Source organism: Ranitomeya variabilis, chromosome 3, assembly GCF_051348905.1.
Source record: "Ranitomeya variabilis isolate aRanVar5 chromosome 3, aRanVar5.hap1, whole genome shotgun sequence".
NCBI lineage: Eukaryota > Metazoa > Chordata > Amphibia > Anura > Dendrobatidae > Ranitomeya > Ranitomeya variabilis.
In genome coordinates, this window is record NC_135234.1 from 540,776,283 (window position 1) to 540,792,087 (window position 15,805).

Sequence of the window (15,805 nt, forward strand, 5' to 3'; positions counted from 1 at the left end):
TTGCAGCTGTAATTGCAGCAAAAGAAGCTCCACAAAGTACTGACTTTACAGGGTGAACCGTTATGCACACTGAAGTTTACTGTAATTTTGTCCTATTTGTTGTTTGTTTCACAAAAAAAAGAAAACCAAATGTTCACAGTTGTAGGCATGTTCTTTACACGAACTGATGCAAACCCTCAACAAACAGTGAAATTCCAGGTTGTGAGGTATCAAAATGCGAAAAATGCAAATGGATGTGTGTGTGTGTGTGTGTGTGTGTGAGTGTGTGTGTGTGTGTGTGTGTGTGTGTGTGGGGGGGGGGTGTTGAATACTTTTGCAAGCGACTGAATCAGTAGTGACAAAGATAAGTTTTAGATTTTATTGAATTGTGTTTGTTCACTCACGCATTAAATCGTGCTCGGACAATCACCCGACAGAAGTTCCTAAACCTGTGCTCCCGACCAACTATGAAAAGGGGTTTGTCAAAGTATGGATGATTTTCTCTTAATTCTTCTTCTTGAACTTTCCTGGCAAAAGGTTTATAAGATATATGTTAGTTGCCATAACATTATTAGACAACAAAATAAACCACAAACATAAAAGCACAAATACCTTTTCATCTCCGCCTGCTCCTTCTTTTCCTGGATCATTTTGATTTCACTGTCTTCTCTCTGGGCATTTCTGTACCTTACAGTGTTGGAGTGCTATAGTAGTGAGAGGAAAATTGAATAAGACTAGCTTTGGCACGTTAGGCTAGTTCACACTAGCGTTTTGAGGAGCTGCGGAGGGCTGCGGACTTCCTCCGTGAAGCCCCGCCCTCGGCCGCACCTCCGCTGCTAGCTTCGCCTACTTCTGCATGCGGCCTGCATGCAGCCTGCGTACCTATCTTTAACATTAGGTACGCAGGTCGTGCCGCTGTATGCAGATGCTTCCGCATGCGTCGTTTTGATAATGCGGAGAAAAAAAGAAATTGCTACTAGCTGCGTCCTACGCTGGTCGCCGCATCGTCAAAACGAGGCATGCGGAAGCATCCGCATACAGCCACATGACCTGCGTACCTAATGTTAAAGATAGGTATGCATGCCGCATGCAGAAGTAGGCGGAGCTAGCGGCGGAGGTGCGACTGAGGGCGGGGCTTCACGGAGGACGTCCGCAGCCATCCGCAGCTCCTCAAAACGCTAATGTGAAACCGGCCTTGGACTAAGAATTATTGAGCAAAATGACAGAAAATTAAATGTATACCACTTTAAAAGGATCTTCCCCTATTTCCTCATTGACTGTAAGCTTGCGAGCAGGGCCCTCATTCCTCTTAGTATCTGTTGAGCTATTTGTTTATTGCTATGTTTAATGTCTATTGTCTGTACAAGTGCCCTCTAAAATGTAAAGTGCTGCGGAATATGTTGGCTCTATAGAAATAAAATTATTATTATCATTATTATGTAAAAAGATACTAAGAATATCTATATTGAGAACTTAAAAATAAAATAAACATTCTATAGCACCCTATAAGTAAAATTAAGTAATTAAATTGTAATATACCATATATACTCGCGTATAAGGAGACCCGAGTATAAGCCGAGGCACTTAATTTTGCCACGAAAAACTGGGAAAACTTATTAACTTGAGTATAAGTTGGGTATGCATTGTCCTCTCATCCCTATGCTGGTATGCATGGCTCCCCATCCCCATATGCATGGCTCTCCGCCCCCATCCTTGTATGCCTGGCTCCCCGTCCCTGTACGTACTTATCCTCTATCCTTGTATGCATGGTTCCTATATAAAAACCACACATCTCGTTCTGGCACCAGCAGCTCTTTTGACCGAGCGATCACGTATCCCCGCTCATTTCTCTTTAGCAGTGCGCACAGTTACAGCTGCAGCCGCCGCCTCCTGCCTCGTGTGACCCACTGCTTCGCCGCTCCCCCACCCCCGCCGTCTTTCTGGGACAATGACTCATGAATAAGCTGAGGGGGGCATTTTCTGCACAAAAAATGTGCTGAAAAACTCAGCTTATACACGAGTATGTACGCCAACTTTTAAAATCAGCTGTTATATCTGTATACTTGAATAATATCACTATTTCTGACCACTGTATAATGTGCAATGCAATTTTGATCAGTTTCTCCCTCTGCAAGTTTAGGCCTCTTTCACACTTCCGTCTTTCACCTCCCGTCACAAGCCGTCGTGTTTTGAGAATGTAGGATCCTGCATTTTCTCATAGACTTGTATTAGCGACGGATTGTGATGGATGGCCATGCGTTTCATCCGTCTTTCACTGGATCCTGCATAAAAAAACGGTCCGTCGGGCAGAGAAAACGTTCAGAGGAACGTATTTTCTTTTCAAAGAGAGCATGTGTGGAAGAATTTCCCGTCAGGGAAATTCTCTCTCGCTTGCTCTCTTTCTCTTTTTACTATTGATGCTGCCTATGCAGCATCAATAGTAACAAGATATAATGTTAAAAATAATTAAAACAAACAAAAAAATCGCAATATTCTCAACTACTGGCGTTCCCGCGCAGTGTCACCGATATTCCCGGCAGCTAGCGTTACTTCCTAGTAATACATTGCAAAATCTCGCAAGAGGTCTCGCGAGACCACGACTTCTCGCGAGATTTCGCAATGTATTACTAGGAACGCTAGCTGCCGGGAGCATCGCTGCGCGGGAACGCCGGTAGGTGAGAATACTGCAATTTTTAATTTTTTTTAACCTGGTTTGTGTTGTGTATGCATTTTTGCATCGAAAAACCGCTGCGAAGACGCATACACAACAGGTGCACATAGGCTCGACGGGTCCATCAGAAAGACGGGCCCAGTGCACACGTTTTCCACAATCTGCACAGGATCTGTCATTTCAACGTCTTGACGGATCCTGTGCAGATTTGGAAGACAGAAGTGTGAAAGAAGCCTTAATCTATAAGGTCATGTTTACACACTGAGAATTCTGTCATGGTTTAGGCATGAACTTTGAGCTTAAATCTTAACAAAATCCACTGACTTTTCACTGGAAATAAATATAAATAAGGTATTTTATGCCCCCTATTCATAATCTCAGGAATAAACATGCTGACAATGGTAAAATATAGGGTTTATAAGGTTTTTCTTTATTCTTTTGGATTGATGATCTAACTTCAGAATTTACCATCAATATTAGGTAATTGGGGCTTCAACCCTTGGATCATCACTCATCAGCTGTTGAAAGGCCATAAGCACACCTGCAAAGTATAGCTTCAAGCTTTTATAAGGGTTAGGCCTGGTATTACAACTGTATCCTATTAAACTTAGCAGAACTGAGTTGCAATAAAATACCCAGGCTCGAAAGGAAATCTGTCAGTAGAATCAAACCACTAATAGTCGTTATAGGCATGCAGGTCATGGGAAGCTGAATAAAATTATACACTGATATCTGCCATCTGATGTCTTATTTCAGATATAGCAATGGCTGCACTCAATTGTACTAAAGCAAGGGAATGTGCGATACATGAAATGTGAATAGCATAATGGCTTGTGAAATCTATGAAAAAACACATGAGATGCTTAGCACAAAATTTGGTCAAAAAATGTGAGCCCATCCACCGTCAAGGTAATCTCATGGGTCCCTGACCTGTCTACCTAGTGTGAACACTTACTTCTGGCTAATAACATGGTAAAGCCTGCATTTATAGGAAGGTCGGAACCAACTGTGTTTGGATGTAATTAAAATCACAGCATGGTGAAGGACGGGGTGTTCAAGTCAGAAAAAATAGTACATAGCAAATAATGGTAAACTGACTGAACAGAGAACTATAGTCTGAAATGGTGCATAACCAAAAAAGGTCTTTTTTGGTTATGCACCAGTTCAGACTACTTCTCTGTTCAGTCAGTTTACCTATATTTGTTATTTCAGATATATCCATGATTTTCTTATAAGTAAATGAGCTGTTCAGGGCTATGGGCCGGACACTGATCTATATGAGAATCTGCCTCCAGAGCTTGTTATAAATGAAAGGAGGCTTTACCAATGTGATACATGTAACAACAGTAGAACTGTAGAACTGAATTTCGTCTCATAACAAACATGTTAGCAGCTGAAGCTCTCACTGCTCCGCTGTATTGCTACCCTGGCTGCCTGTGAGATAGTTAGATGGAAGTTGAAGCACAGAATGGAACCTGCCCATGTGTCAGTTATCATCACACACAGTGAGATCTGGAGAGCAGAAAGCAGCCGTTATATATCACACTGATAATGTCCGCTTTCATTTTCAATAATCTCTGTAGGCAGATTCCCATGCAGATCAGTGTCCGGCCAGTAGTACTGAACTGAACAGCACTTACATAGAAGAAAAACATGGATTTATTTGGAATAAGACATCGGATCACAGATATCAAGGTGTCATTTTATTCAGATTCCTATGACCTGCATGCCTGTATAGACAGCTTAGGAGGGTTGACCCTACTAACAGATTCCTTTTATTGGAAATATGGAGCTGTGTAGTAAGTGCAGCGCCCCAGAGTCCTGGTCGTTGCAGTATTGTCGCTCTGCCACAAGGGGGAGTGATGGTACGTCTGATGGCACTAAAGGAGTTCACCTGACCAGGTATCACAGTCACACACTACAATTCACACTCTGGCCACCAGGGGGAGCAAAAGGTTCTATGTATTAGGCCACTCCTCACACATGGGTAAAACTGGGGGTTGGATAGGAAGTTAGGGAGAAAGCAGCCTGGGAGAGTTCCAGGGAGGACCTGTCAGGTGTGGGATCCTAACAGTGGCCTAGCACGAAACAGATCGTTACGGAGCCGTGCCTGCACCTCATTACCGCGGCATCCTAAGAAAGGACACGAAGCGAAGTATATTGTGGAGAAGTGAGAAATGAGATCACAGCACAAAGGAGACAACACCAGAAGGAGTCCTGCCATAAGATCGGTAACATCCTTCTGAGGCGCGTAGCCGTGGCCGGAGCACCGAGGAAGTAATAGGCTCCACGCATTACTTTGAACTATGGCAGGGCAGTTAACTCTAGGTTGGCTGTCTCACCTTTACACCTAACGAAGACAACGGAGGCAATTGTGGGAGAGGGGCGTCACTAGGGTCCCTATAAAATAACTCCAGGCCTACCCCATCATACGGGTGCGTCCTATCCAAACCATCTGGGGGACGGAGAGAAAGAAAAGAAACATACACGACAGTTGTGAGGACTATCCCGTGGTGCTCAGCAGGGAAGTACTACAACACACAGGCGCTAGTAGGAAGGCTACTGATTTCCAACTGCAAAGGGAACTCTGGATGTGCCTTCGGACCGGCCGGTCTCAGCCAGCCCTGTTAGCAGTGCTCTGGATTGCGGATGCCGAAGCCTTCAGTAAAAAGGTAAAGAGACTGCAACCCTGTGTCCTCGTCATTTACTGCGACCTACACCATTACCATCTACTCATCAAGGGAAGCTCTGGGGACATACTTCACCTGTGGGAAGTTACAACATCTAGCTGCCATTCCATCACCCCAGCGGACCCCTAGCAGCGTCGGTCACCCTGACCGAATACCACAGGTGGCGTGACGAACACTTGACAAACTCTCACCTACACCTTTATTTGGGCGCTCCTTAGCAGGGCCACGGACCGGGTCGGGCCACCGTGACACCCCTAGAACCGAGACCGAGGGACCCGGTACCGAGTACCCCGCTGCCCTGCGTTTGGGGGCCGCTCCATAAGCAGCAGGGTAACAATAATGGGGACAAAGCAATTGGACATCCATTGACCATCTACAACAGATGGTCTGTCTTAAGGAAGAGCCATTACTGTAAAACCCGTAACTGAAAGAAACTGTCAAAATGTCATGAAGAATGCGCTAACATGCATTACATTAGTTTCATTCCATTATAATGGAGTTAATCTGTGTGCAAATCTACTAGTGAATCCAGTGCAGGAATTTAGGTTTCGGCTATAGATTCGTGCAGTAGATTTTCTAGTATGTGAACATGACCTTATAGTCAGATTGCTCTGAACTTAGCTTAGATGGGCAGTAACTGCTAAGATGCAAATTGAATTTACAATACCTTATTACTACAAAAAATGTAAGTTATATGAGACAGATCTTGCACACAGGGATATCATAGTACAGAAATTGCAAGGAGTTTGTATGTTCTCCCCATGTTTGCGTGGGTTTCCTCCAGGTTCTCTGGTTTCCTCATACACTACAAAGACATACTGATAGGGAATTTAGATTGTGAGCCCCACTGGGGACAGTGATGCTGGTATATGAAAAGCACTGCGGAATAAGATAGCGCCATTTAAGCAAAGCCTAACAAATAAATAAAATAAATTGTATTCACAGTTTCTCACAAATAACAAAAAAAAGGTTGGATAAAGGCATGTTACAAAACAAGAAAAACAAAGAATATCTCACAGCACATGCTCAATAAGCATTTTGAAATAATGCAAAGGCATTTGCACAAAGATTTGTCACCAGCATCAAGTGACATATGACAGGTGTAATGTGTCATGTCTATGTCCAACATAATAAGTTACAGTAAATGATGTCACAGCTAAAAGCTAAGGACCATAGTGATGTCACAGTACAATGAGAATAACACACAGTGATGTCACAGTGCAGGGATAATGAGCACAGCGTCATATTACAATGATAATAACACACAGTGATGTCACAGTGAAGGGATAATAAGCACAGTGTCATATTACAATGATAATAACACACAGTGATGTCACAGTGCAGGGATAATAAGCACAGCGTTATATTGCAATGATAATAACACACAGTGATGTCACAGTGAAGGGATAATAAGCACAGTGTCATATTACAATGATAATAACACACAGTGATGTCACAGTGAAGGGATAATAAGCACAGCGTCATATTACAATGATAATAACACACAGTGATGTCACAGTGAAGGGATAATAAGCACAGCGTCATATTACAATGATAATAACACACAGTGATGTCACAGTGAAGGGATAATAAGCACAGCGTCATATTACAATGATAATAACACACAGTGATGTCACAGTGAAGGGATAATAAGCACAGCGTCATATTACAATGATAATAACACACAGTGATGTCACAGTGAAGGGATAATAAGCACAGCATCATATTACAATGAGAATAACACACAGTGATGTCACAGTGCAGGGATAATGAGCACAGCGTCATATTACAATGATAATAACACACAGTGATGTCACAGTGCAGGGATAATAAGCACAGCGTTATATTGCAATGATAATAACACACAGTGATGTCACAGTTTAGGGATAATAAGCACAGCGTCATATTACAATGATAATAACACACAGTGATGTCACAGTGAAGGGATAATAAGCACAGCGTCATATTACAATGATAATAACACACAGTGATGTCACAGTTTAGGGATAATAAGCACAGCATCATATTACAATGATAATAACACACAGTGATGTAACAGTGAAGGGATAATAAGCACACCTAATGTTTGGGCATGGACACTGAAAACGGACTTTACCATGACAGTGCGACAAACACCGCTTCTGATCAGCGGTGAAATCATCCCCGCTGGTCAGAGAGCTGCGGTTCCCACACTGTCAAAAGATAGCTTGAGTACTCAGCTGTCATCGGAGGTATAAAGTTTACCTCCGGTCACTGGTGTCAGCTGATGGGCCTACAGCTCCCATCATCCGACACCTGCTGCCGCTAATAACAGTGAGAGCAGGAGCAGCTGATAGGTGTATTCATTAGCTCCGGCGGTGTAAATAAATAATTTAAAAAAAATGGTGTGGGCTCCTCCGAATTTTTGATAACCAGCCAGGCAAAACTCACAGCTGTGGGCTGCAACCCTCAGCTGTCAGCTTCAACAAGGCTGGTTATCAAGACGCACATGACAGCGCAGCTAACACTGTATGTTCAGGTCCCTCATTTAAGTGAATGGGGTCCGGTTTTGGGTCCGGGTACTGTTCTGGTACCCAAACCTGAACTTTTGGTAACTGTTTGGCCCAACCCGCCAGACCCGAACATCCAGGTGTCCGCCCATCTCTAATAATAAGCACGACATGACAGCACAACTATAATAATAATACACACAGTGATGTCACAGTCACAGTAAGCACAACATTATATTACAACACACACAGTGATGCAACAGTGAAGGGATAATAAGCTCAGCATCATAGTATAATGACAATAATACACAGCGATGTCACTTGCAGGGAAAATAAACACAACATCATAGTACAATGATAATAATATGCGGTGTTGTCATGGTGCAAGGATTATAAGCATGGGGTCCCCTCCCTCTGACCGGCAACGATGGTTTCACCACCGATCAGAAGCAGTGTTTGCCGCGCTGTCATGCACATGACAGCGCAGCTAACACTGTATGTTCAGGTCCCTCATTTAAGTGAATGGGGTCCGGTTTTGGGTCCGGGTACTGTTCTGGTACCCAAACCTGAACTTTTGGTAACTGTTTGGCCCAACCCGCCAGACCCGAACATCCAGGTGTCCGCCCATCTCTAATAATAAGCACGACATGACAGCACAACTATAATAATAATACACACAGTGATGTCACAGTCACAGTAAGCACAACATTATATTACAACACACACAGTGATGCAACAGTGAAGGGATAATAAGCTCAGCATCATAGTATAATGACAATAATACACAGCGATGTCACTTGCAGGGAAAATAAACACAACATCATAGTACAATGATAATAATATGCGGTGTTGTCATGGTGCAAGGATTATAATCACAGCATCAGAAAACAATGATAATAACACACATAGTGATGTCACGGTGCAGGGATAATAAGCACAGCATCATAGTACAATGATAATAATACACAGTGATGTAATCTTGCAGGGAAAATAAGCACAAAATCATAGTACAATGATAATAATATGCGGTGTTGTCACAGTGCAAGGATATTAATCACAGCATCAGAATACAATGATAATAACACACATAGTGATGTCACAGGGCAGGCCTCAGTCATGGCCAAAAGTGTTGGCACCCTTGAAATTGTTCCAAAGGAACTATTTTCCCAGAAAATTATTGGAATTACAATTTTTTTGCTATACACTGTATTTTCTTGGTGTGTATTGGAACAACACAAAAAACTGAGAAGAAAAAGGGAAATTCAACATAATTTTACACAAAACCCCCAAAATGGTCCAGACAAAATTGTTGACACCTATCTAAAAATGTGGGAAAACAACTTTGTTTCAAGCATGTGATGCTCGTTCAAGCTCACCTGTGGCAAGTAAAAGTGTGGGCAAAATGAAAATCACACCTGAAACCAGAAAAAAAGGGGAGAGGTTGACTCAATCTTTGAATTGTGTGTCTGTGTTTGCCACACTAAGCATGGACAATATTCAATTAAAAATGACAATGACATGATTTTCTATTTTGAAAACATTCATTTTACAAACAGAACACAAAAAATTATAAAATTATAGCTGCTAGAAGCTAAAGATTAGGCGTCCCAAAAAAAGGACATTTGGTAGATAATGGGTTAAATAAAAAACAACCTATACATGCCTAGTGTTTGCAAACTTGTAATAACACGAGGATTCATAATGGCAGGTCAGTTTTTGTATTTAATAAAAGCAATGGTGTTGTTTAAAAGTTAAACTCATCCAGCAAATAAGTCCTCACATGGCCATTTTGACGGAAAAATACAAACGTTAAGGCTTTGGGAAGAAGGGGAGCAAAAAAGGAAAAGCAAAAAGGGAAATACTGGGCGCAATTTGCAACAGAAGAGTGGTCCAAAATTCCAGTTGAGAGTTATAAGAAGCTGGTTGATGGTTATTGGAAGCAACTGACTGCAGTTATTTATTCCACAGGGTATGTGTTGTGAATTCTGCTCTTGGGCTCCCTCCGGTGGTTGTAAGTGGTAGCGCTGCTGTCTCTGAGTCGCAGCATTTGTCAGGTGTGTTCACTTTTTGCAATTCTGACTGGGCTATTTAGTCTTGCTTGACCCTTTAGTCAGTGCCAGTTGTCCATTGTTCCTGGAGGATTCACATCCTTTCCTGGTCTCTCCTGCTTTGCTGTTCATTTCAACAAAGATGAGTTCTGGCCTTGATTTTTGCTGTCCACATGCTGTGGCCTTATTGTTCAGTTCTTTTTCATGTTTTTGTCTTGTCCAGCTTGGTCTGTATAAGGATTTGTTTAGCCAAGCTGGTATCTCTGGAGATGCAGATATACCCTCCATATCTTTAGTTAGCTGTGGAGATTTTGTATTTTTTGTGGTGGATATTTTCTAGTGTTTTAATACTGACCGCATAGTACTCTGTCCTATCCTTCCTATTTAGCTAGAAGTGGCCTCCTTTGCTAAATTCTGATTTCAGTCTGTGTATGTTTTTCCCTCTCCTCTCACAGTCAATATTTGTGGGGGGCTGTCTATCCTTTGGGGATTTTCTCTGAGGCAAGACAGTTTTCCCGTTTCTATCTCTAGGGGTAATTAGTCCTCCGGCTGTGTCGAGATGTCCAGGGAGTGTTAGGTACATTCCACGGCTACTTCTAGTTGCGGTGTTAAGTTCAGGGTCTGCGGTCAGTACAGGTACCACCTTCTCCAGAGTACGTCTCATGCTGCTCTTAGGCCACCAGATCATAACAGTACAATTGGCCAACAATGAGTTAACCGCATCTCAGAAGAAGGGAAGGAAAGTGCTGAGCCATTTTTTTTTCTGTAGTCTGTTGTGTTTTTTTTTCCCTCTTTACCTCTGGGTGGCTCAGGAGTTCGGCGCTGGTATGGATGTTCAGGGATTGGCTTCTCGTGTGGATCAACTTGCTGCTAGAGTACAGGGTATTTCCGATTATATCATTCAGACTCCGGTTTTAGAGCCTAGAATTCCAACTCCTGATTTGTTTTTTGGGGACAGGTCCAAATTTCTGAGCTTTAAAAATAACTGTAAACTGTTTTTTGCTCTGAAACCCCGTTCCTCTGGTGATCCCATCCAGCAGGTTAAAATTGTTATATCTCTGCTGCGTGGTGACCCCCAGGATTGGGCATTTTCCCTGGAACCTGGGAATCCGGCGTTGCTTAATGTAGACAACTTTTTTCAGGCGCTTGGGTTATTGTATGATGAACCTAATTCAGTGGATCATGCTGAGAAGACCTTGTTGGCCCTGTGTCAGGGTCAAGAAGCGGCAGAATCATATTGCCAGAAGTTTAGAAAATGGTCTGTACTGACTAAATGGAATGAGGATGCCTTGGCGGCAATTTTCAGAAAGGGTCTTTCTGAATCCGTTAAAGATGTTATGGTGGGGTTCCCCACGCCTGCTGGTCTGAGTGATTCTATGTCTCTGGCCATTCAGATTGATCGGCGCTTGCGCGAGCGCAGAGTTGTGCACACTATGGCATTGTCTTCCGAGCGGAGTCCTGAGCCTATGCAGTGTGATAGGATTGTGTCTAGAGCTGAACGACAAGGATTCAGATGTCAGAATAGGTTGTGTTTTTACTGTGGCGATTCTGCTCATGTTATTTCTGATTGCCCTAAGCGTACCAAGAGAATCGCTAGTTATGTTACCATCAGTACTGTACAACCTAAATTTCTGTTATCTGTGACCCTGATCTGCTCATTATCGTCATTTTCTGTCATGGCATTTGTGGATTCAGGCGCCGCTCTAAACTTAATGGACTTAGAATTTGCCAGACGTTGTGGTTTCCCCTTGCAGCCTTTGCAGAGTCCTATTCCTTTGAGGGGCATTGATGCTACACCGTTGGCTAAAAATAAACCTCAGTTTTGGACACAGCTGACCATGTGCATGGCGCCAGCCCATCAGGAAGATTGTCGTTTTCTGGTGCTGCATAATTTGCATGATGCTATTGTGCTGGGTTTCCCATGGTTACAGGTGCATAATCCGGTATTAGATTGGAAATCTATGTCTGTGACTAGTTGGGGTTGTCAGGGGGTTCATGGTGACGTTCCTTTGATGTCAATTGCCTCCTCCCCCTCTTCTGAAATTCCTGAGTTTTTGTCAGATTTCCAGGATGTATTCAATGAGCCCAAGTCCAGTTCCCTTCCACCGCATAGGGACTGTGATTGTGCTATTGACTTGATTCCAGGCTGTAAGTTCCCTAAGGGCCGACTTTTCAACCTGTCTGTGCCAGAACATACCGCCATGCGGAGCTATGTTAAGGAGGCCTTGGAGAAGGGGCATATTCGGCCATCTTCTTCACCATTGGGAGCAGGTTTTTTTTTTGTTGCCAAAAAAGATGGCTCCTTGAGACCCTGTATTGATTATCGCCTCTTGAATAAGATCACGGTCAAATTCCAATACCCTTTGCCTTTGCTTTCTGATCTGTTTGCTAGGATTAAGGGGCTAGTTGGTTTACTAAGATTGACCTTCGAGGGGCATATAATCTTGTTCGTATTAAGCAGGGTGACGAATGGAAAACTGCGTTTAATACGCCCGAAGGCCATTTTGAATACCTTGTGATGCCATTCGGACTCTCTAATGCTCCATCTGTGTTTCAGACCTTCATGCATGATATATTTTGGAATTATCTTGATAAATTCATGATTGTATATTTGGATGATATTTTGATTTTTTTCAGATGATTGGGAGTCTCATGTGAAACAAGTCAGGATGGTATTTCAGATCCTTCGTGATAATGCCTTGTTTGTGAAGGGGTCTAAGTGCCTCTTTGGAGTACAGAAGATTTCTTTTTTGGGCTTCATTTTTTCTCCCTCATCTATAGAAATGGATCCGGTTAAGGTTCAGGCTATTCATGATTGGATCCAGCCCACATCCGTGAAGAGCCTTCAGAAATTTTTGGGCTTTGCTAATTTTTATCGCCGTTTCATTGCCAACTTCTCCAGTGTGGTTAAACCTCTGACCGATTTGACGAAGAAAGGTGCTGATATGACGAATTGGTCCTCTGCGGCTGTTTCTGCCTTTCAGGAGCTTAAACGCCGATTTACTTCTGCCCCTGTGTTGCGTCAGCCGGATCTTTCTCTTCCTTTTCAGGTTGAGGTTGACGCTTCTGAGATTGGGGCAGGGGCCGTTTTGTCTCAGAGGAATTCTGATGGTTCCTTGATGAAACCGTGTGCCTTCTTTTCTCGAAAGTTTTCGCCTGCGGAACGCAATTATGATGTCGGCAATCGTGAGTTGTTGGCTATGAAGTGGGCATTTGAGGAGTGGCGACATTGGCTTGAGGGGGCCAAGCACCGTATTGTGGTCTTGACCGATCATAAGAATCTGATTTATCTCGAGTCTGCCAAGCGGCTGAATTCTAGACAGGCCCGATGGTCCCTGTTTTTCTCCCGTTTTGATTTTGTGGTCTCGTATCTTCCGGGTTCTAAGAATGTTAAGGCTGATGCCCTCTCTAGGAGCTTTTTGCCTGATTCTCCTGGGGTCCTTGAGCCGGTCGGCATTCTGAAGGAAGGGGTGATTCTTTCTGCCATCTCCCCTGATTTACGACGGGTTCTTCAGGAATTTCAGGCTGATAAACCTGACCGCTGTCCAGTGGGGAAATTGTTTGTTCCTGACAGATGGACTAGTAAAGTGATTTTGGAGGTTCATTGTTCTGTGTTGGCTGGTCATCCTGGGATTTTTGGTACCAGAGATTTGGTTGGTAGGTCCTTTTGGTGGCCTTCTTTGTCACGGGATGTGCGTTCTTTTGTGCAGTCCTGTGGGACTTGTGCGCGGGCCAAGCCTTGCTGGTCCCGCGCTAGTGGGTTGCTTTTGCCTTTGCCGGTCCCTGAGAGGCCTTGGACGCATATTTCTATGGATTTTATTTCGGATCTTCCGGATTCCCAGAGGATGTCAGTTATCTGGGTGGTTTGTGACCGGTTTTCTAAGATGGTTCATTTGGTACCTTTGCCTATGTTGCCTTCCTCTTCTGATTTGGTTCCGTTGTTTTTTCAGCATGTGGTTCGTTTGCATGGCATTCCGGAGATTATTGTGTCCAATAGAGGTTCCCAGTTTGTTTCTAGGTTTTGGCGGGCCTTTTGTGCTAGGCTGGGCATTGATTTGTCTTTTTCTTCCGCATTTCATCCTCAGACAAATGGCCAAACCGAGCGAACTAATCAGACTTTGGAAACTTATTTGAGATGCTTTGTGTCTGCTGATCAGGATGATTGGGTGGCTTTCTTGCCATTGGCCGAGTTTGCCCTTAATAATCGGGCTAGTTCTGCTACCTTTGTTTCACCCTTCTTTTGTAACTCTGGTTTTCATTCTCGTTTTTCTTCGGGGCAGGTTGAGCCTTCTGATTGTCCTGGGGTGGACTCTGTCGTTGACAGGTTGCAGCAAATTTGGGCTCATGTTGTTGCCAATTTGGTGTTGTCTCAGGAGGGGGCTCAGCGTTTTGTGTTGTGAATTCTGTTTGTGGGCTCCCCCGGTGGTGTTTTATGGTAGTGCCACTTATTTGCCTTCTTCTATCCTTGATCACCTGTTGACACCCATTAGGGGAGTTTCCTATTTAAGGCTGCTTGGCTGCTGGTCTGATGCCGGCCAACAATGTATCAGTAGCATTCTGTTGCATTTTCCTGCCTCAAGATCCTGTTCAGCTAAGTTGAATTTTGTTTCTAGTTTATGCTATTTTTGTCCAGCTATTTGCAATGTGACTCTCTGTAGCTGGAGGCTCTCGTGGACTGAAATTGCCACTCCAGTGGCATGAGTTGTCACTGGAGTTTTAAAGTAATTTCAGGATGGTGTTTTTGAGTAGTGTTTTGAAGTTGACCGTGAAGTGACTCTTTCCTGTACTTCTGCTATCTAGTAAGCGGACCTCACTGTGCTAAATCTGCTGTTCATCCTACGTATGTCTTTTCCTCTTGACTCACCGTCAATAACTGTGGGGGGCTGCTATCTCCTTTTGGGGTTCATCTCTGGAGGTAAGGCAGGCCTGTATATTCCTCTGATAGGGGTAGTTAGATCTCCGGCTGGCGCGTGGTGTCTAGGGCATCGTAGGAAACACTCCCCGGCTACTTCCAGTGTCGTGTCAGGTTCAGGTCACGGTCACTTTAGTTCCCATCACCCGAGAGCTAGTCCGTTGTTATTTTGATTTCCCTGCCATTGGGAAAATCATAACAGTTTGGCCGGCCCACATGTGTTAAAACTATGCACTAAAGCAGGAAAGGATATGAAAAGGTTTTTTTTCCTTCTGTGTTTGGAAAGTGCACCTTAGTGCTTATTTGTACTCCTTGCTTAAACTGCAGTCTTCAGCCTTTTTTTTTTTTTTCTTTCCTCTTAATCTCTGAATGGCTTTGGTTACACCTGTTTGAATCATGGATCCACAGAGTTTGGTTGCAGGTCTGAATAACCTGGCTACAAAGGTCCAGAACTTACAAGATTTTGTTATACGTGCTCCAATGTCTGAACCTAAGATCCCTATGCCTGAATTTTTTACCGGAGACAGATCCCGTTTTTTGAATTTCAGAGAGAATTGTAAATTGTTTTTGTCTCTGAAATCTCACTCTGCTGGTGATCCTGCGCAACAGGTTAAAATTGTTATTTCTCTATTGCGGGGTGACCCACAAGGTTGGGCATTTGCATTGTCGCCAGGGGATCCTGCGTTATTAAATGTAGATGCGTTTTTTCTGGCTTTGGGGTTGCTTTATGAAGAACCTAATTTAGAGATTTTGGCTGAGAAAGCCTTGATAGCTCTTTCCCAAGGGCAAGATGAAGCTGAGATATACTGCCAAAAATTTCGTAAATGGTCGGTGCTTACTAAATGGAATGAGTGCGCTCTAGCAGCTAATTTCAGAGAAGGTCTCTCTGATGCCGTGAAGGATGTCATGGTGGGGTTCCCTGTGCCTACAGGTCTGAATGATGCCATGAAATTGGCTATCCAGATTGATCGGCGTTTACGGGAGCGCAAATCTGTGCACCATATGGCGGTATCTTC

The 15,805-nt window shown here is 43.5% G+C and overlaps 1 protein-coding gene across 4 annotated transcripts in view; it reads right to left on the bottom strand.

Moving 5' to 3' along the window:
* NALCN (sodium leak channel, non-selective) overlaps positions 1 to 15,805 on the bottom strand; it is a 930,735-nt gene that overhangs the window by 147,370 nt on the left and 767,560 nt on the right. For all 4 annotated transcript variants that reach the window (XM_077297076.1, XM_077297075.1, XM_077297074.1 and 1 more), the window contains 2 exons: positions 592 to 683; positions 384 to 506 (listed from right to left, as the gene is read on the bottom strand). In XM_077297076.1, the coding sequence (XP_077153191.1) occupies positions 384 to 506; positions 592 to 683 (215 nt within the window). The remainder of the gene's footprint in view (positions 1 to 383; positions 507 to 591; positions 684 to 15,805) is intronic.